Source organism: Gigantopelta aegis, chromosome 12, assembly GCF_016097555.1.
Source record: "Gigantopelta aegis isolate Gae_Host chromosome 12, Gae_host_genome, whole genome shotgun sequence".
Taxonomy (NCBI): Eukaryota; Metazoa; Mollusca; class Gastropoda; order Neomphalida; family Peltospiridae; genus Gigantopelta; species Gigantopelta aegis.
The window spans coordinates 19,795,866-19,817,133 of NC_054710.1; the positions used below are offsets into that span (position 1 = coordinate 19,795,866).

The window sequence follows — 21,268 nt, forward strand, 5'->3', positions numbered from 1 at the left end:
GGTTGGTGGACGTGTCGCGATTCGAATGATAACGCCAGCATATCCTCAGTAGAGATTGCATCTGCTTGTGAGTACAGATAGCCTGAGTAAACATTGCACTTGTTTTGAGTACAGGGTCTATACACCAAATGAATGAATCAATTATTGTTTAACGACAATTGAGCACATATATAGAGATCTCCTCGACTATTATATGTCGAATAAAGGTAAGTACATCAATATGATTATTTCCATGAAAAACTAAAAATTGTAAAACACAGAGTAAAGAGATGTGGGAAACTTACAATAGAATACAATACAGATATCAAGGGAAATATATTTTAAAACTTTGTATAGAAATCAAAATGTTTTAAAAACTCAACATTAATTGTGTGGAATTTGAAAAAGATTCCAAAATATTTCTGTTGCCAAATACTGTAGATCCTGAAATTAATGCGATCATAATATTTTTGCCAGAAAATGGGCATTAATAATATGACACATTTATTTCTATGTTTTGTCCAGCAATAGTCTACCAAGCTATGTATCACATGCTATTAAAAGAAACAAAGATTGAAATTCTAATACATTTATAAAGCAACTGGAGCACAATTCGTCGTAGACAAGACCGACTAATTGTCCAATAGTCAAGCAAAAGCCGATACGATTCATTACGCGTGAATGGGTTTTAGCACGCTAATCCTGAAGTCAACCATTTCTTCGTTTTTACTGTTCGAGTTCACTGCAACTTTCTCGGCATATCTTAGGAAGATACAGTTGTAATAGTACACATATGCTAATGTTTAGCCAGATTTAAGTAACTATACACGTTAGGTAAATTACTGCTCAAAAATGTGCTTCGAGTTGATCTTACTAGGGACAGAACGTGATTATGGTCAGGTCATTACACAATGGCATATGAGGAACAGGTTAGTTGATGTGTACACTGACATGTTAGTTGATCTAATCGAAGGCATCTGTAACTCGGATTTAACCAAAAAGTACACAGGCGTGTGTTGTTAGGAAAGTAATATTTCATATGGAGGCCACTCGCATTAATTTCATGTCGCATTTTAGTCTGCTCACTGTCACTCACATTAATTTAGGGATGCATTAATTTCAGGATCTACAGTATTTATTTTTTCGTCCGCTTCAGATGATTAGACTCAAATGCATACCCTGCTACTTAGTCCTTCCTGCACTGCCTGTAGTAGGTCTGCCACTCTCTCAGAACTGGCTTGACAGAATGAAGCGTGTTTGTAATCACACCATTCCAATCATCTTGCCATGCCAAAATCTTATATTGGTTAATATATTTATAATCACTGTAGGGAATACTAACATTGGCATGGGACAAATTCAAAGCAGACTTGGCAGCGGAATCTACCTTTTCATTGCTCTTGATGCCAAAATATAACATCTTTATTGGCAATGGATAAAAAGACTTTCGCATCATCATCTGAAAAAGGGATGCTGCACCTTCATATATTGTAATGCCTGGAGACACAAAAGTAAGTCTGTAAAAATAATGTATTTGGATGCTCGTATATCCTGAATCTGTTTCAAGGCTTTAATGATTGTCCAAATTTCATCAGTAAAGATCGATGCTGAATCGGACAATCTCATGGAAATTATTGTGTCTCATGCTAAAACTAGCAGAAACCACATAATTCTCATCCCATTATCCGTCTGTGTAAAAAGGAATGTTAATCACGGTCCTGTCATGGATTTCCATGAAAACTTGTTTATAAATAACTGCATATGTGCGATCCTTCTTCAGATGCACCAGATCAATTTTCGATGGTTTGATACACTAAGGTGGCACAATAAAACATAAAGGTGTTACCATAATGTTGGTTAAATTAATGTGTGGAGCTAATAAAAACTGCTTAATGCAAAGACAAAATGTTCGGATGGCATTCATCTTTGCATCAAATAACCGTATATATTTGTTATCAAACACAGCATTATATGCAGGATGTTTTGGCATTGATTTAAATTTAGTAACATATTGCGGAGAATTTTTTGCATGTCTAGCCTTGAAACTAAGTTCATCCGCATCAACGTACAAGCTCTCCACATGGGATTTTCAAAAAGCACCAAGACAACGCCTCAGTCTGATTGTGTATTGGATCTAGAATCTGCAAGTAAGACTTGCGTGCTGACTTGTACACAATGCATCCATAGTCCAGTTTTGATTTCACTAGTCTAGAGATCTATACAGATGGAGCATAACCTTTTGATCTGCTTCCCATTCAGTCTTGCTTTAAAATGTTAAGGGTTTTTAAGCCGTTCTTTTTAACATTGTAAACAAGGAACAAAAGATAGCTTCCTGTCAAAAATAACCCCCAGAAATTTGGTCTCCTCCACAACTGAAATTGGATCTTTGTCCAGAAACAGCTGAGGATCTAAATGATGACCTCATTGATTTTAAGAATTGAAATCAGTTGTCAGTTCCCCATTGTTGGAGTTTATTCAAAGCTGCAACTGACTTTCAGCAGAAACCCATGGAGATTGTCAAGTTTTCCCTGTGAGTCAGAGGCTTTTCTCAACGAATTGCTGATCTCATCTCCCCGAAGCACTGGTCTACTGAGTTTACCACTGTCACTGGAATGCTTGGGCTAGTTGTGCAGGTGCAAAGGAATTTAATCCCTTATCACCAACTGTCATTGACTTAGCTGAATACTTTCTGGCCATTGTACAGGAAAAGAAGCTGAAGGTTCAGACAGTAAAAATTCACAGATCTTCCATCTTCACTACCTTAGGCAGTGTGGTCGAAAAGATTTTTCCACGAATTTTGTCTTACATGATTTGCTGAAGTCATTGCAGAAAACAGTTGAGAGGTCTTCCATTATACCCAAATAGGACGTCTTTCTGGTTCTTCGTGTCCTCAAGCTTCCATCTTATGAGCCACTAGCTGAGGTTTGCCAATCTCTGACGTTTTATTTGGAAAACTATTTTCCTTGTCTCACTTGCGGCATGTAGACGTATTAGTGAGATTCATGGTTTCTTGCATGATTTAGTTAAGAATTGAACGTTATAGTTTTGACATTCAAGCAACAAAACTATATTAAAAAAAACAATCAAACTTTATTCCACAATGAATTACAACTGTATCAATACGCAAATAAGGGAATTCCCTTAGAAAGTTACATTTCGTTTTTTTCCGTCAAATCTCCAATTCATTATATTGATTTACATACGGTTTTATAAATTTTAATTTTCTGAATTAAATGTGGATAAAACGTTATAAAATTTAAAATAACAGGACATCAACTGATAATGCACATTTATGTTCGATGAATTTTGAACTAATTAATATGATGGAGAGTGACAAATTATTTAGAAGATATATCTACTACCTATATTAAAATTGCAGTTGTCAAAAGTTGAATTAGTGAAAATGAATGTGAAGACTAACTTGAAAGGGATGAAGTGGTTTTAGTGTTACTGTGTGTGTCGATTTCAGAGGAAGTTTATGATTGTGTGATATTATTCTCAGAAAGGACAGGTCGCGGAATTGTGCATGAAGGCGTATGTGTTTTTGCACGTTTGGTGTTTTTGTCAAATGTGATAGAGCTGTGCTCATGTCTCTCTCTTGATTTTTTGAGCATTCTCTGCAATAACTTCTAATAGAAGCTTCGTTTTTGTGGCCTGTCATATATATTACCGGTATGTGTCTCATTTCAAAACCGTAGTCGTTTAAAGCCTCAATTGAACGTTGTTTTTTTTAGATCATGTGATAGCATTTTAGCCAGTCAAGACGCCTATTGCAAAACAGTAAGTATAAAATGGAATTATTCAATTATAACTCTGATGGTTCAGTTACGTTACGAACTGATCCCATCTTTGTGGTAAAGAACCAGGCCCCAGGAGATGTTTCCTCTGGCAATCATTCAAAGTTTGTCTCGTATGTTGCCTTCTGATAATTCGGACCAGCTCTTTTGTCCAGTCAGGTCTTTAAAGTATTATCTGCATCGTTGTAAACGTCTTTGTCATGGTAAGAAGAGACTGTTTATTTCTTGTACTAAACAGCTAGGAGATATAACTAAGAATGCTTTGTCTAGATGGATTGCTGCAACCATCAAATTGGAGTATGAGACGGCAGCAGGTCATGTTCTATGGAATTTCTCCATCAGGCTTATGACATTCAAGCAATCTCAGCTTCCCTGAATGTTCATGATTCCTTGGACATTATCAAGCTGATGAATGCAGAAGTGTGGAAGGGTCGACATACATTCAACCACTTCTATTTTTGAGACATGCAATGGCTGTTGGCCCCGATGGTACAGGACATGTCAGGAGACAGTAGCACAAACTATTTTGGGTAGGGGGTGGCTCCTGTCTGGACTAGTATAGTGCTTTTCATTTCACTTGTGAGATGTTTTTTCCTCACATGGGGTGGAAGATGTTTTATCATTTCGGTAACGGGGATAATGTCAAAGTCACATAGACTAATTAATCTGTATGTCTTGGTTGTCATACACCTTGCCGTTACTTGAGAAGATTCACGTTTGTTTGAATGGGTAAGTAATCTTTTTTGTCACCTCCTCATGTACTCTAACTGTGTTATTACACGCTCGTTATAGCATATTGTTTGGGCTAGCACAGTAAGTTGAATAAGACTATTAGAAAATTTATTTCTAATTTTCATTGTTATTCATACTTATCTAGTACTAGCAGAGTCAAAATAACCTCCCAATCGCCCCTATGAGGTTTTCCCTTGATTCAGTCATTTCTGACTTTGAATTGAGGACGAGGGTGATGGTCTGGCCATACTCAGATAGGGATATACATCCGGTAATGGAAGACAATTCTGCAGTGGAGGAGATGACTCAGGTTTTATAGCATAATGATTAGCATAATGAAACACTAGGTAAGTATGAATAATGATGAAAATTAAAAGTATTTTCTAAATGTTTCACATGTTGACACACAATGCTTGATCTGTGTAGTAATTACTGGCCAAAATAAACACTTGTGTGCACATTGTAAAGAACATTCTTGATCAAGATATGAATTATTATGCACAGACATTTTCGTCTCTAGAATATGCTCCAGCAATGAATAATGTCTCTTCAAAAAGAAGACCAACCTGCACAGTCATTTTATCTCGATAACTGTAGTATGGTAATAGTTGTTCTAGCACTCTATCCCTGGTTTCCGGCCAACCATTAATGATTGCAGTGTCAGTGTTCGAGATTAACGGTATCCCAATATCCCGGGGATACCGGAATTTAATTTTGAATACTAGACTTCAAGAACCCAGTATCCCACCGGGATACCATATAATATTAAATTCTCAGGTGGGATACCAGATTTTGAAATGTTAGTATCCAACTGAGATACTGCCCAAAAAATTTAATCTCGAACACTGAGTGTATGGCGTGATCTGTTCTAGTCATTCCTTTTGAATCGGTAGGAAACTTGCTGTTGACAGATTCTTCCTGGACAATATATGATCTGCTCAACATGTTGGCTAAATGGCTCATTGGTATCTAACAATAATGTCATATACTTAAGTACGAAATATCATTATTTGCAGTTTTCGTGAAGCACTGTTTAGCAGTTTACCAACAATATTCTGAAGTGGTTTGTGATCAAACACAACTGTAACAGGTCATCGATATGTATATTGATGGAAACGTTCAATTGATATAACAATTGCCAAAAGTTCTTTTTGTATTATAGCATACTATGTTTCTGCATCACGGAGAGCTTTACTCTTGTATGTTATGGGATGACCTTTATGAAGTATAGGCTGCTCCAATGCCCATGTCTTCTGCGTCACACTGAGTTTCCAACTCTTTGAATTTCTGTCTGTTCTTTTGGATCATGGTACTTTGGATATGACATATTTAATGTCCAGAAAGGCTTTTTCATGTTCGAGTATCTACATAAATTTCACCAGTTTATCAGTTGGTCATTGCAATGGTTTCATTATTTCGGAGAGGTGAGGTAGGACAGGACTAAAAACGTGTTAATTTTCACGGGAATCCATGTGGATTCTCATGAAAGCAATCCACGAGAATCCTCTTAATCCAAACATATTTTTAAAGAAGAACTTTACCAAAAGTGTTTATTTATAAATGTCTGTGGTATGGATGCAGTAGTCCATATAAAATACCTTTGTTTTTTATTGGAAGAAATAAACAATGCAGTAGCATGGTGTCCAGTTCCACATGTTTAATACATTATTTTACAAACAATTTTTGGGAAGGGTGGTTCCATGTGCATGATCTTGTGTAATTTCACTTAAATTGCATTGCAGTTAGCCTATTCAGTTAAGGTACAAGCAAACTGTTCTGAGCACACACTTCAACTATTTGTCAAGAATAGTGGTTTAATGGCTAGTAAGAGAGGTCACTGTATAACTTCCCACTGAGCAACTGAAACTCACTTTAGGTGGGAGCTGGACCTTGATCAGGGAACATTTGTTTTCAAATTCTTGATTAGCGATATTTCTGGTCAACTGTAAATTGATTAGCAATTACTGTTTAATGTTTTAATATTGTGTAACGATCTGAAACTTGTGTAGCGAATCGCGACGAGATACTGAATAAAATGTTCCCTGTTGATACAAACCCAGTATGATCACACAAGTCGATGTGTTTCGTTAGATTTATAAACTTCGCATCGAGTTACTTTCAGATTTTGTTCATTGACATTTGTATGGATGTTACCGCAGCACAGTTCCATTGAGAAAGAGCAGATAATTTTATTAAATTCAAGGTTTTCAGCAAACCAACGTAAAAAAACGATGTATATAGTAAGAATTTTGGCAAAGAAATATTGACCTTGGTCCTTCCACTTACTCTGTTCTCTTCAGGGCTACTATGGTTCATACCTACGGGTTAACAATCGATTGACTTCAGGCCAGACTGGTCTCGATAACCCACTACATTTCTAAGACTACATGGATACGAACGTATATGCTACACTTTAGAAGCTAGTTCTGACTGAATTTTGAGAACCAGACGATTTCTGCATTATTATTTCTTGTTTTGTATCAAATTAAGGACTGATTATTATATTTAATAAATTTTCTGAAATATTTAATGCGAATTTCAATAGATTCTTATTCGAGCAAATTTGTAGGACTTGGAAAGGTAGGCTACAGTTCCATTTAGGTGCTGAATAGAAGGGGCATCTTCTGGTCTAGAGACTTCAACTATTTATTGCCTTAATCTTTTCTTCTTCTTCTCTCTTTTTTTTTTGATCATGCTGCAAGTCTTATTTTTCTTTATTGAGTTTAAGTCAGACAACTATCAAGTACTTTGAAATATTTATCCTCATGATCTACCAAAGCTTGTTCATTGTTGCTTCCAACACCCTACACAATTATGCAGATGACATTTTCAAGGTCACTGACTGCTTGGTGAGGTGTATTCTGGAAAATTTCACTAGTAAGCAAAATTCCAAATGACCATCCAAATCGAGCCACTTGTTTCACCTGAAGGGTGTTTGAAAACTGGTCATCTTAGACAATTCATCGTCGTTTTAGATGTCAGTAACCATGACAAAGATCTAGTCATCTAGCAGGTAGAACAACAGGTCTTGCAGTTTCACCCATTTGTAAATGGATTGTTGCAGGTGGCTTACCGATTTTGCTAAACACTTTATCATATTTTCTTATACCACCTACAGAAGCAACTATAAAATTACTGTAGTTTGTGTGAATGAGATCCATTTGGTCAGAAACTCACTTGGTCGAGAATTGGTTGCAGATCGTGTTCCATAAAAGCAAATAAGACAGAATAGTTATTTTCATGTGTAAGGTTTCTTAAAAACGGTCTGCAGATGCCAAGAGGGCTCAAATTTGAGTTCTTTCAGTCTGTTTCAACTGAACATTTCGCACAAACTTCCATTTGGAATTTTACAGTTTCCCAGAAACTTCCATTTTTATGCATCACCAATAGACTTCTTTCACATTCCACTGCGCATGTGCCCATTGCGGAGTTACTCGAGGACGCAAACCGCGAGATCTCGCCAAAATAGACCTATCTGCAAATTGGGGGGCAAAAGCAATGGGAGGCCACGACCATTGTTAAATTATTAACTGTTCCAACCGCATATGTCCGGGAAATTCGTTATCCTTCCATCGATATCCAGCCAATGGATATCAGAAACGATTGTGGGTAATCGTTTTCACGTAGAAAACGGTTTTAATGTTACTCTAAGTACGAGGGTTTGTTCGGCACATTTTGTAGGAGGGAAGCCAGTGAACGCATAAGGGACCAAAACCTTACCGGTTCTGTACAGGACGTTCCTACACAGGGCGGTCTAGTATACTTAGATATGGTGGAAAACACATTAACAGTAAAGAAAATAAATGTATATTTCGGATTATACTCAATAAAATATATAACGTGTGCATGTGTAAATATATAAAAATATATGTAGTCAGGACAGCTCTGTACAGAACGTTCCTATACAGGGCGGTTTAGTATTCTCTACTTAGATATGGTAGTCAACAGTAAATAAAATAAAATAAATATCTATTTTGTATATACAGAAAATATATGTATATTTCGGACAATACTCCACAGAATATATATATATATATATATATATATATATATATATATATATCTGAACTTTTAATGTTATTATTACTCAGTATGTTTCAAATTTAATTATAAGTATTGTCTGTTATTACTTTACGTTCATCTAGGTATGAACCAAAAAATCATCCACAAACTTATGTGAGAACGGCTTCGCCGATTCACAACATTTACGGATGATTTATTTTGTTCATACCCCGATGAACGTAAAAGAAATAACAGACACTCCTTAAATAATAATAATAATAATGATATATAAATATATATAGAGTGATGACGGCTCTGTACAGGACGTTCCTACACAGGTCCGTCTAGTATTTTATATACTTAGATATGGTGGAAAACACATTAACAGTAAAGAAAATAAAAATATTTTGTATAATACTCAATGCGTTCATGTTGACACTGTATAAAAACGTGTGTATGGGTAAACAGAACGGCACCTACCTTCACACACACCCCCCCCCCCCCCCCCAAATCCCCCTTTTTTAAATTCCCACTTTATGGATATACATGTAACAGCATAAAAATCTCTTTTTTTTTTTAACTTTTCCCAATTAGATAGACACTAAGAAAAATGCAACAAAACACCTTCTGATATATATATATATATATATACAGTCAAACCTGTCCTAGCGGCCACCTGTACTCAGCGGTCACCTGCCTTAAGCGGCCACTTTTTTCTTCCCAAACGATTTATAATGTAAATGCACCTGTAATAAGCGGTCACTTGTCTAACGCGGCCAGCAGCCACCTAAATCTGATCCCAAATCGCTAAAATACCTGCATTAAGCGGCCACAGTAAAGTTTTACTCTTATATATAAAAGGGATATTTTAACAACAGCGATAGGTGCAGCAAATAACCGATCTTCACACCTTCAGGAATAATAGTACCCATTCAGTCCCGACATCTCCACTGTGTATCAATTAAGGAAGTATGAATCTGACATGCATCTAATTGCCTCTGGGCAGGCTACGCTTGACATTTGTAGATTCATTTACTATAACAACACATCGCATGAAGTCGGAATTAAATAATTAAATGGAAAAAGAAAACAAACTTGTGGAAAACGGTTAATTTAATATATTCTATTTGCATTATTTTTGAAGGAGACGACATGTCAAAAGTTGATTTATAGTCAACTATGAAGCACACATCCGTTAATTAGCAGTACAGACGGTAAAACAAGAAACAACAACAAATGTTTTAAAGACTATATATGTGGCAACCTGTACTCAGCGGCCACCTGTCTTAAGCGGCCACGTTTATCTACTCCCTTGTGTGGCCGCTTAAGACAGGTTTGACTGTATATGTATGTGTGTGTATATATATATATATATATATATATATATATATATATATATATATATGTGTGTGTGTGTGTGTGTGTGTGTATACTCTCTCTCTCTCTCTCTCTCTCTCTCTCTCTCTCTCTCTCTCTCTCTCTCTCTCTCTCTCTCTCTCTCTCTCTCTCTCTCTCTCTCAAATATATATATCGATCGATGCCATAACCTGTCGATGCCATAACCTATGGAATCTGTCAAATGTTTTGTTTATACTTTTTACGAGATAGTCTTTTAATCTGGCGTTATCAAAACCCTCGGATAAAAGTCGCAGAGACTTTGTCCAAGTTGTTGCACTGCTTTTTAATTTGAAGCATTCCGCTGTAAATTTCAGCGTACCGTTTTCTACGGCCATTATACTATCTAATTCGAAATATGTACATGTTAGTTGCCAAAGTTTAAAAGTCTCCTACGAAGCTACTCAAGTCGCCCATAACAACCTGTCTGTCACGCCCCCCAATTTGTAAATAGACTAGTTTCAGTCTATTTTGTCAAGCGACGTTACTCTTCGCGCGCATGCGCAATAGGAATGTGAAATACCTCTATTGACTGGATCAGCTCAGTCAGAATCATTGTAGTCGGTAGCACTCATCAATGTGGTGGGTTTTTTTTAGTTCACTCATCAATGTGGACTAGGTATACCTTTTGTTTGAGGACACTTTACATCAAAATGTATCAACTGTTTGCATTTCGAACAAGATTTTCCCCAAGCAGGACATTTAAAAAAATTATTATTATTTTTATTTTTTTAGTGCATCTCTTTCCGCAACTTTGCACTGGTTCTTAACCTCACAAGCAAAGTTACGAGTTGCAGCTGATCTAAACTTGTTTGTAGCAGGTTTTCTTCATAGATTTCTATTTGTGGATTTCTTCAGCAGGTGCTTCTATTGTCAATCTAATTAAAATTAGCTCCACTGTGGATCTAACAGCACCCCGTTGGAGCTCATGTCCAGTTGACCTTTCATTCGACCAATCAAAATCTTACATGCATAATCATGCCAGTGATTTGAAAAGAATTTGAAAACATTCAGGATTATGCCGAGGATATACAAAATGATTTGGGTGAATTACGAAGTATGCCGGAAACTAATTTCAATATAAAATTTTATATAAAATGTTTTTCAAGACGAAAAAAAAAGGGATGGTATAGCCATAAAATCTGTTTATACTAGTATAAAATCCAGAGTTTATTACTACACTTTTCCACCTGTTTTTAATGTTGAAATAGACCAACAAGTTCAACTATTGCATAAATAGTCTCGCGCAATATTTTTAGAATTTGTATGCTCCCGAATAATGTTATAAAAGGTGAATTGTAATTTGTCGATATTTAAATTGTTATTTATAGATGAAATGTCTCCTGCTGTTAGATCTACTAGTCTAGTGGATAAGCTGCTGGACAATCAAGCTGACGACAGTGGTTCAAATCCCGTTAAAGCTGGCTCACACATTCATTCATCTTTCTCATCTATCACCCTCTGCCTATCATTCTCATTATCTTAATATAACAAACTTTCCAATTTCTCCCACGATTTCAATCTGTTTCGACCCTTTCTGTCAATTTCCTCCGACTGTCTTCTGAGCTGTCTACACCAACGCCTACCTGTCTCAACTTCCTCCACAGGTGCAGTCTCTATGTATATCCCTGCACCCACCTGGCATCCTCGTCCTCTGCCACTAATAAAGCTGGTCTGACCCACGGCACTAACTAACGACCGCCGGTAGTAGGGGTGCATAGTAGGTGGTTACAAGTGCCTCTTAACAATGCCAGAAGTAACTACTGAACACTCCCCGAAGTGGTCAGACTAAGCCCACAGCTAAAAGCTGATGGGGAACAGGTGTGTGGAACAGATAGCCACAAGAGACAAGCACCTGTCGCGGTTGGAGAGACAAGGACTGGGATGTGGAGGTAGACAGCGAAAGAAGTTGAAAGATAGGAGTTGCCAGATTGTGGGAAAATGAGATGGAATTCAAAGGAGAGAAAGGAAAGGGGGCACTGGGATAAAAAAAACAACAAAAAAAACAACAACATTTTAATCAGATTATTCTACTGTACCCATCTGATTTCTTGAAGTAAATGTGATCGAGTAGTGTTGTCTCAAATACCCAGTACAATGTGATCTCTAATGAGGCAATCCTGCAAGACTTCAAAGTTGCAAGTTTTTGCGAGATTTGTCAGAGCAGCATAAGTAAACATCAAATACTTCAACTTCTTTCTGATTTGATTAGTTTTTTCGTTGATCTCTCCTGCGAAGTGGTTCTTTTAATTTCTGGATTATCACTTGCAGCTGAGCTTGGTCTTCATACTGATCATATTAAAAACTTGTAGACGTCAAGAGCCTCTTGGTCAATTTTGACTCAGAAAGACCTATGTTATACTGTTCAGTCTGTGTGACCAATCGAGATACGATGACATACATGTAGTTGTTCCACATCCGTTTCCAAAGAGACTGTAAGGTTATTATACAATTTTATTTATAATATGGAATTTTATTGTACGAGTTGACGTGGAATACGGATTTTCACCACTACATGAACGAGTACAATGACATTACCTATTGTAAACAAAATTGTGTAATAACCTTTTATTATTCATTGTTCAGTTAATTTATTAGTTTTAAAATAGTAATTTAAATATATTGGTCACATAGCCAAGATTTTTATGTATAATAAACTTGTACATGTAGTATTGGTTTATCGGATAACATTGCGACTCAGTAGCTCAGAGGCAGCATTAAATCAAGGACAAACGAAAACAGGCGAGAGTGACGTCCCTTTATTTTGGTAACTAGCACAGGCGTCTAATAGAGCTTTTACCATCCAATATGGAACGTCCAATAACACTTTTTGTAGATTTTTGGGTACAAGATCGGTAACTATTATTCAATCACGTGTTATAACTGAACCAATTTGATTGGAGTAGATTATGTAGATGTAGCCTACTCGAAAATATTCGTTTCCCCAAAAGAAACAACAAGGCTGGGAAGGGTTCGAGGGTTTATTCTCTCCATCACACCAAACGCGTGGTTCTGTAAAAATAATTTCAAACGATAAATACACTGACAGTAATAATAATTAACAACCTCGACTTAATCATAAAAATAAATTACATATTTCATATTACATAACTATGCCAAGTTACTGGCATAATACATTCCTTCAAAAATATCCTTCCACTTTTAAAGCACTTGGCATTACCTTTAGTACTGATCTAGCTGAAATGACTAAACTTAACTATAATTCTAAACTGTTTGAAATTAAACAAGTAATAAATAATTGGATACAAAGAATTATCACACCACTTGGTAGAATAGCTATAATAAAATCCTTATTAATATTTAAACTCAGCTACTTACTTTTAACACTACCTAATCCCTCTGAATATTTTATGCGTGAATTAAATAAAATATTATTTAAGTTTGTATGGAACCAAAAGCCGGATAGAATTAAAAGAAATACCATGTGTAAATCTATTAAAGAGGAAGGCATGATAGATATATTTAAATATGTTAAAGCTTTGAAAATTACTTGGTTACGAAAACTGGAAAGTAATGATTCAAAATGGAAACCTCTTTTATTGGTATGTTTTCCCCAACTATGTAATATTCCTGTATTTGGCTCGAAAAAGGCATCTCTCAAATATGCAACCTAGTTAATGATCGTGGAGAATTCTTTACATTAACTGAATTTAATTATATTTATGACTTACATGTGTCTTTTTTAGATTATCAGGGAGTCATTAATTCACTCAAGGTATACCTTAAAAAAACTAAAATTAGTAAAGTAGAGACAAATATTCCTTTAGACGATTCGCCTGTCCAAAGAAAACTTTGTTCCATTAGAAAAGGATCAAAATTATACTATTACACATTAACATATTCAGATGTACCAAATACTGCTATGGCAAAATGGCAAAATTGTTTTAGTACTGATCTTATCTGGCCCATTATTTATTTGAAACCATTTCTCACCACACAAGAAGTAAAATTAAGATGGTTCCAATATAGAATATTACACAGAATACTAACAACAAATATTTTTGCCTTCAGGCTAAAACTTGCTGATACTGAAACATGTACCTTTTGTAATGTAAATAAAGAAACAGTAGAACATCTTTTTGGGGAATGTAACTTTGTTCAAACGTTTTGGAATTCGTTTTTAAACTGGTTATCGAAGTACTGTAATCATTTATGTAACATAAAACTGTCTCTCGAACTAGTCATATTTGGATTTAAAGACAACATTAACACAGATAATATTTTTGATCTCTTGCTACTTCTAGCTAAGTATTTCATTCCATTTAAAAAAAAAATTAAACAAAGATACTCTATAGAAAAACATGTATATTTTAGTAAGAATAGTCTTAACAATTTTTTTACCAAGTGGTCGCTGTATCATTCATTAGTTGAACATATTTAAAGGGACATTCCTGAGTTTGCTGCAGTGTTTAGGATGCTATCGACTAGAGGAGATTTTTTAGCGATTGTAGTTGCATGTCAGATGTATTTTTCTGCGTGGAGTATTAGTGGCTGTATATTGGACGTGTTTCTGATCGTTCTAATATTTGTACTAGGTAAATTTCATTTTATTTCCTAAAATATTATTTTTTCGTACGTATGAAATTATTTGAAGACAAAATCCAGTTTGGGCTTCTGACAAATATCAGGACGACCAGGAGCACGTTGGATGTACGGACACTGATGTTCTGAGCAGGAGGGTATGTCTGATATGTAGGTTTAATTGTGGAAATATTTTGTTGGTCGGAAACATCTTGCAATGTAGCGGGCTCAGGAATGTCCCTTTAATATAATAATTTTTGTACTATTATTATTATTATTATTATTTAAATCCTCTCGTCTCCAGCAACATGTAATATATAGTAATTTAATAAAACATCTACTTCCCGCAGTATCGCAGAACATTAACAAACTAATATGCAACTGATAGGAAACTAATCACATGTATACATTTGTTATCAAGCTATGTTGCGTACTGGTGTATGTGTGTGTATGTGCATGTATGCTTTTTTAATGTTAAAACTGTCTTGCTGTCCTGTTTTACTTCATGTGTCTCTCTGTCTCTGTCTCTCTGTCTCTGTCTCTCTCTCTCTCTCTCTCTCTCTCTCTCTCTCTCTCTCTCTCTCTCTCTCTCTCTATATATATGGAAAAATGTACAATCAATCTGAACATATTTAGTCTGAAAATACTCATCATGTATTATATATATATTTAATGTTATTTATGTTCAACATTATCTGTAACATAGTGATTCAGGGCCCCATCCCTGACACTATTGACATTTCTGGGCTAATAAAAAAACAAAAACAAAACAAATAATAAATAAATAAATAAATTAATTAATACATGCATATTAGTCAAACCTGTAAGTGCCAAAACAAAGTCTGAAGATAACGAAAGAATCAGGAAAAGGAAAATGCAAGTCGTAAGTATGTAACGTGTACTGTGTTTGTCTACACTCAGCGCTGCACGGACCTGACTCACGATAACGTGACACCAAATACACAGCCATTGGATAGAACCAACCGATGGCTCTTCTCTAGCTGGTATGGCGGGAAACAACCATAAAAGGCTTTGTCTAATGCACCAATATGATATTCTCAACGCAGATTGAGAATATCCTATAATAAAATAAATAGTATCCTAAAATAAATATTAATAGTAATAGATAAAATATGTTATTTATATACAAACGGCCAAATATTTATTCCCCGTTACATAGATGTATAATAATTTTTGTTCGTTTTGATTATCAGCCGACAGAACAAGTGGACCTGATGGTTTAGTTTGAAGCATTGGTAGTGAAAGTGGAGGATTATCAGAATCGAATCCTTAAGCAGTCTGATCGTTTCAAGACAGCTAAAACAGTTTCACAGTAAACGTGTGGTGTCTTTTTTTCTCGCACAGTATACACATCGATATTTCGACGTGAGATTTGTGTTTTTTACACAACACAAAACATAATAAGAGTGACAGTGAATATTCAGTGGTTCAGAGTCATTAGAAAACTACGGCAGCCATTTTAAGTTAACTGCAGCCACCATGCGTTAAGTCGACAGGACATGATTGTCAGAGGTGCGAGTGCACGTTTATTTAGTCAAGCAAGTTAACAGAATAAAGAACACACTTTCAGTTTTTATAATTATCAAAACATGCATTATAGTAACCACAATACCTATTCAACATATAACGTTCTTCTCCTAGAATTTTAACTGGATTGTTCTGAAACTAGGTGAACATTTAACTGATCTTCTGCCGTGAAGACACATTTCAGAATTTAAAAAAAAAATTTTTTAAACTTTAAATCGAAGTTAACATTCTGAGCTAGGCGCACTGTGCTCTTAAAATTAAATAATTAGAAGTAAAATAAATAGTTTAGGTCCACACTTTTATTAACTATATGACTTGCCTGTGGAATTTTTTAGTAAACCAAAATTTATTAAAACAAAAAAAAAGTATAGTACTTGCCATAGGAGATGCGTTTCAGTGGTCATTTGCAACTCTGTTCTGAAGTATATCTGTGTTTATAAAGAGGTAGTTGTTATACAACACTGGAGCACATTGATTAATCATCGGCTATTGGATGTCAAACATTTGGGATTTTTTATATGCACTTTCCCACAGACAGGAAAACACATACCTCAGCCTTTGACCATTTGTGGTGCACTGGTTGGAATGAGAGAGAAAACCAATCAGCTGAATGGATCCACAGAGGTGATTCGATTCTGTGACGCAAGCACATTAAGCGAACACTCAACCAACTGAGTTACATGTAAATTCCATACCTAAATATGAACAATGAATGAATGAATGAATGGATGTTTAACGACACTCCAGCATGGTTTTGATAACATAGGCCTAATGGTCTTAGCTCGTGAATATTCGGAATACCATGGAGTTCCGAATTCCCCACTCGGAACGTTTCGGATGACATGAATAATATTTGATCGACAAATTATATGCGAACCATTTGTATTTTTTTAAAAAGGGGGGGGGGGGGGGGAAGTTTATTGTTTTGTCGTTTTAGTTTAAAAGGAAATAATTGTCTGTGTACCCATAACTCTGAAAATGAGCTTACCTTTGATTTTTGTAAATTACTGATTACATTATCGATAATGTGATAAAACGAAAACCTGTTAGACGGTTAATCTAAGATTTTAAAAAAACCATATTGCTTAAAATTTATTATTTTATTATTTAGGTATAAGTTATATTTACGTATATATCTGCAGTAAATTTTATTAAATAAGTTACTTAAAAAAATAATTTTGTATGACAAAACAAAATTACGATCCGTAAAAAGGCGGGATAAGCCCGATCACGTGGTTTCTTGTTGATTTGTTACCAAAACAATTCTGAAAATAACAGACCCGTTTTATATAAATAATTAAAAATATATATGGCTTGTCTCCTCACCATAGAGGTTGTGTCCATCTCCCACTCCAGATATCGTTCCTACGGGCCTAAATAAGCGTCTAGCCATGGACATTGCTCGGTACAAATGTGTCATTTGCCAAGCTTTGGTAATCACCAACTTAATATGAAGAATAAATATTTCTGTGTTGTCTATTAATAGACCAGAGGACGCCCTATGTGTTGCGGATGGCTCTATGACCAACTTACTTAATCCTCTTCGTGTGCGGTCACACATAAGGCCGACACCAAAGAACGCCGATGTTGTCCGTTGCAAGCTTCGTTACCTGGCCCCAACTCCACCCGAGAGCCTTCATCTCCCACTCCACCGATCTTCTCCAGGTCTCCTTGGGTCTCCCCGAAAAATGTTTTACAAATATCGTGGTCCAGAGAGTTGGCCAAACATGGGATTGATAACAGTAGGCATTCTTAGCTCGTGAATATTCGGAATACCATGGAGTTCCGAATTCCCCACTGGAACGTTTCGGATGACATGAATAATATTTGATCGACAATTATATCCTTTCATTTGTATTTTTTTTTTAAATGGCCAGGGGGGGGGGGGAGTTGATTGTTTTGTCGTTTTAGTTAAAAGGAAATAATTGTCTGTGTACCCATAACTGTGAAAATGAGCTTACCTTTGATTTTTGTAAATTACTGATTACATTATCGATAATGTGATAAAACGAAAACCTGTTAGACGGTTAATCTAAGATTTTAAAAAAACCATATTGCTTAAAATTTATTATTTTATTATTTAGGTATAAGTTATATTTACGTATATATCTGCAGTAAATTTGATTAAATAAGTTACTTAAAAAAATAATTTTGGTTGACAAAACAAAATTACGATCCGTAAAAAGGCGGGATAAGCCCGATCACGTGGTTTCTTGTTGATTTGTTACCAAAACAATTCTGAAAATAACAGACCCGTTTTATATAAATAATTAAAAATATATATGGCTTGTCTCCTCACCATAGAGGTTGTGTCCATCTCCCACTCCAGATATCGTTCCTACGGGCCTAAATAAGCGTCTAGCCATGGACATTGCTCGGTACAAATGTGTCATTTGCCAAGCTTTGGTAATCACCAACTTAATATGAAGAATAAATATTTCTGTGTTGTCTATTAATAGACCAGAGGACGCCTTATGTGTTGCGGATGGCTCTATGACCAACTTACTTAATCCTCTTCGTGTGCGGTCACACATAAGGCCGACACCAAAGAACGCCGATGTTGTCCGTTGCAAGCTTCGTTACCTGGCCCCAACTCCACCCGAGAGAGTTTAACCTCGAGAGAGATGGGCTACATGCCTGTCCTTTCTTGGAGTTCCTTGTTTGGCCAGTAGATGCGCAGAATCCACCTGAGGCACTTGTTCTGTAAAACTTCCAGCATCTGACAGATGCCTTTGGCGACCTTCCGTGATTCCGTTGCATACAGCAGCACACTCAGGACGTTGCTCTTGAACATCTAGTTACATTGTATTTATTTAGTGTAAATTGTATCTCTGAAACCACACGGTCCCGTAGGTAGAAGTCATCATTTATGGCAGAATATTACCTTGGACGAGACTCCGGGTTAGTTGTTACTACTGTACCTTCACTTCAGGTTGTGTTGCGTGTTTTGACAAATGTCGAGCAACAAAAGTTAATGGAAATGTTTATTTTGAAGTAAGTAAAGTACACCTTATTCATTATGTTTATCACTAGCTTTGTTATTGTAAAATTATTTGAGTTGCGAACGTGATTGAAATTCGTTTACATCTTGTAGGCCTTTTTGCAGTGACCGGACAATCATGAATTTTATTTTTTAGTCGTTAAGTTTTTAACGTATATTTAACAAAATATATTTTTTGGCTTTGATGCGTGGAAAGATATCGACTATTTCATTTTCAAATTAATTTCCATCATGTCAAAAGGCCGATAAAATGTCAAATTGTTTGATGAAAACGCACACCCACATCCCAAGCTAAGTGTTTTTAAATTGCATCATTTTATCCACATTTGAGTGTAGTGGTTATATAACAGTTTTATTACTTTTAAATTGCATCGTTTTATCCACATTTGAGTGTAGTGGTTATATAACAGTTTTATTACTTTTAAATTGCATCGTTTTATCCACATTTGAGTGTAGTGGTTATATAACAGTTTTATTACTTTTAAATTGCATCGTTTTATCCACATTTGAGTGTAGTGGTTATATAACAGTTTTATTACTTTTAAATTGCATCGTTTTATCCACATTTGAGTGTAGTGGTTATATAACAGTTTTATTACTTTTAAATTGCATCGTTTTATCCACATTTGAGTGTAGTGGTTATATAACAGTTTTATTACTTTTAAATTGCATCGTTTTATCCACATTTGAGTGTAGTGGTTATATAACAGTTTTATTACTTTTAAATTGCATCGTTTTATCCACATTTGAGTGTAGTGGTTATATAACAGTTTTATTACTTTTAAATTGCATCGTTTTATCCACATTTGAGTGTAGTGGTTATATAACAGTTTTATTACTTTTAAATTGCATCGTTTTATCCACATTTGAGTGTAGTGGTTATATAACAGTTTTATTACTTTTAAATTGCATCGTTTTATCCACATTTGAGTGTAGTGGTTATATAACAGTTTTATTACTTTTAAATTGCACCATTTTATCCACATTTGAGTGTAGTGGTTATATAACAGTTTTATTACTTTTAAATTGCACCATTTTATCCACATTTGAGTGTCGTGGTTATATAACAGTTTTATTACTTTTAAATTGCACCATTTTATCCACATTTGAGTGTCGTGGTTATATAACAGTTTTATTACTTTTAAATTGCACCATTTTATCCACATTTGAGTGTCGTGGTTATATAACAGTTTTATTACTTTTAAATTGCACCATTTTATCCACATTTGAGTGTCGTGGTTATATAACAGTTTTATTACTTTTAAATTGCACCATTTTATCCACATTTGAGTGTCGTGGTTATATAACAGTTTTATTACTTTTAAATTGCACCATTTTATCCACATTTGAGTGTCGTGGTTATATAACAGTTTTATTACTTTTAAATTGCACCATTTTATCCACATTTGAGTGTCGTGGTTATATAACAGTTTTATTACTTTTAAATTGCACCATTTTATCCACATTTGAGTGTCGTGGTTATATAACAGTTTTATTACTTTTAAATTGCACCATTTTATCCACATTTGAGTGTCGTGGTTATATAACAGTTTTATTACTTTTAAATTGCACCATTTTATCCACATTTGAGTGTCGTGGTTATATAACAGTTTTATTACTTTTAAATTGCACCATTTTATCCACATTTGAGTGTCGTGGTTATATAACAGTTTTATTACTTTTAAATTGCACCATTTTATCCACATTTGAGTGTCGTGGTTATATAACAGTTTTATTACTTTTAAATTGCACCATTTTATCCACATTTGAGTGTCGTGGTTATATAACAGTTTTATTACTTTTAAATTGCACCATTTTATCCACATTTGAGTGTCGTGGTTATATAACAGTTTTATTACTTTTAAATTGCACCATTTTATCCACATTTGAGTGTCGTGGTTATATAACAGTTTTATTACTTTTAAATTGCACCATTTTATCCACATTTGAGTGTCGTGGTTATATAACAGTTTTATTACTTTTAAATTGCACCATTTTATCCACATTTGAGTGTCGTGGTTATATAACAGTTTTATTACTTTTAAATTGCACCATTTTATCCACATTTGAGTGTCGTGGTTATATAACAGTTTTATTACTTTTAAATTGCACCATTTTATCCACATTTGAGTGTCGTGGTTATATAACAGTTTTATTACTTTTAAATTGCACCATTTTATCCACATTTGAGTGTCGTGGTTATATAACAGTTTTATTACTTTTAAATTGCACCATTTTATCCACATTTGAGTGTAGTGGTTATATAACAGTT

At 35.0% G+C, this 21,268-nt stretch overlaps 1 protein-coding gene across 1 annotated transcript in view; it reads left to right on the forward strand.

The window, feature by feature from the left end:
- Positions 1 to 21,268, forward strand: part of LOC121386401 — a 130,111-nt gene that overhangs the window by 46,022 nt on the left and 62,821 nt on the right. The window contains exon 9 of the mRNA XM_041517284.1: positions 1 to 67. This exon is cut by the window's left edge and continues 263 nt beyond it. Within this exon, the coding sequence (XP_041373218.1) occupies positions 1 to 67 (67 nt within the window). The remainder of the gene's footprint in view (positions 68 to 21,268) is intronic.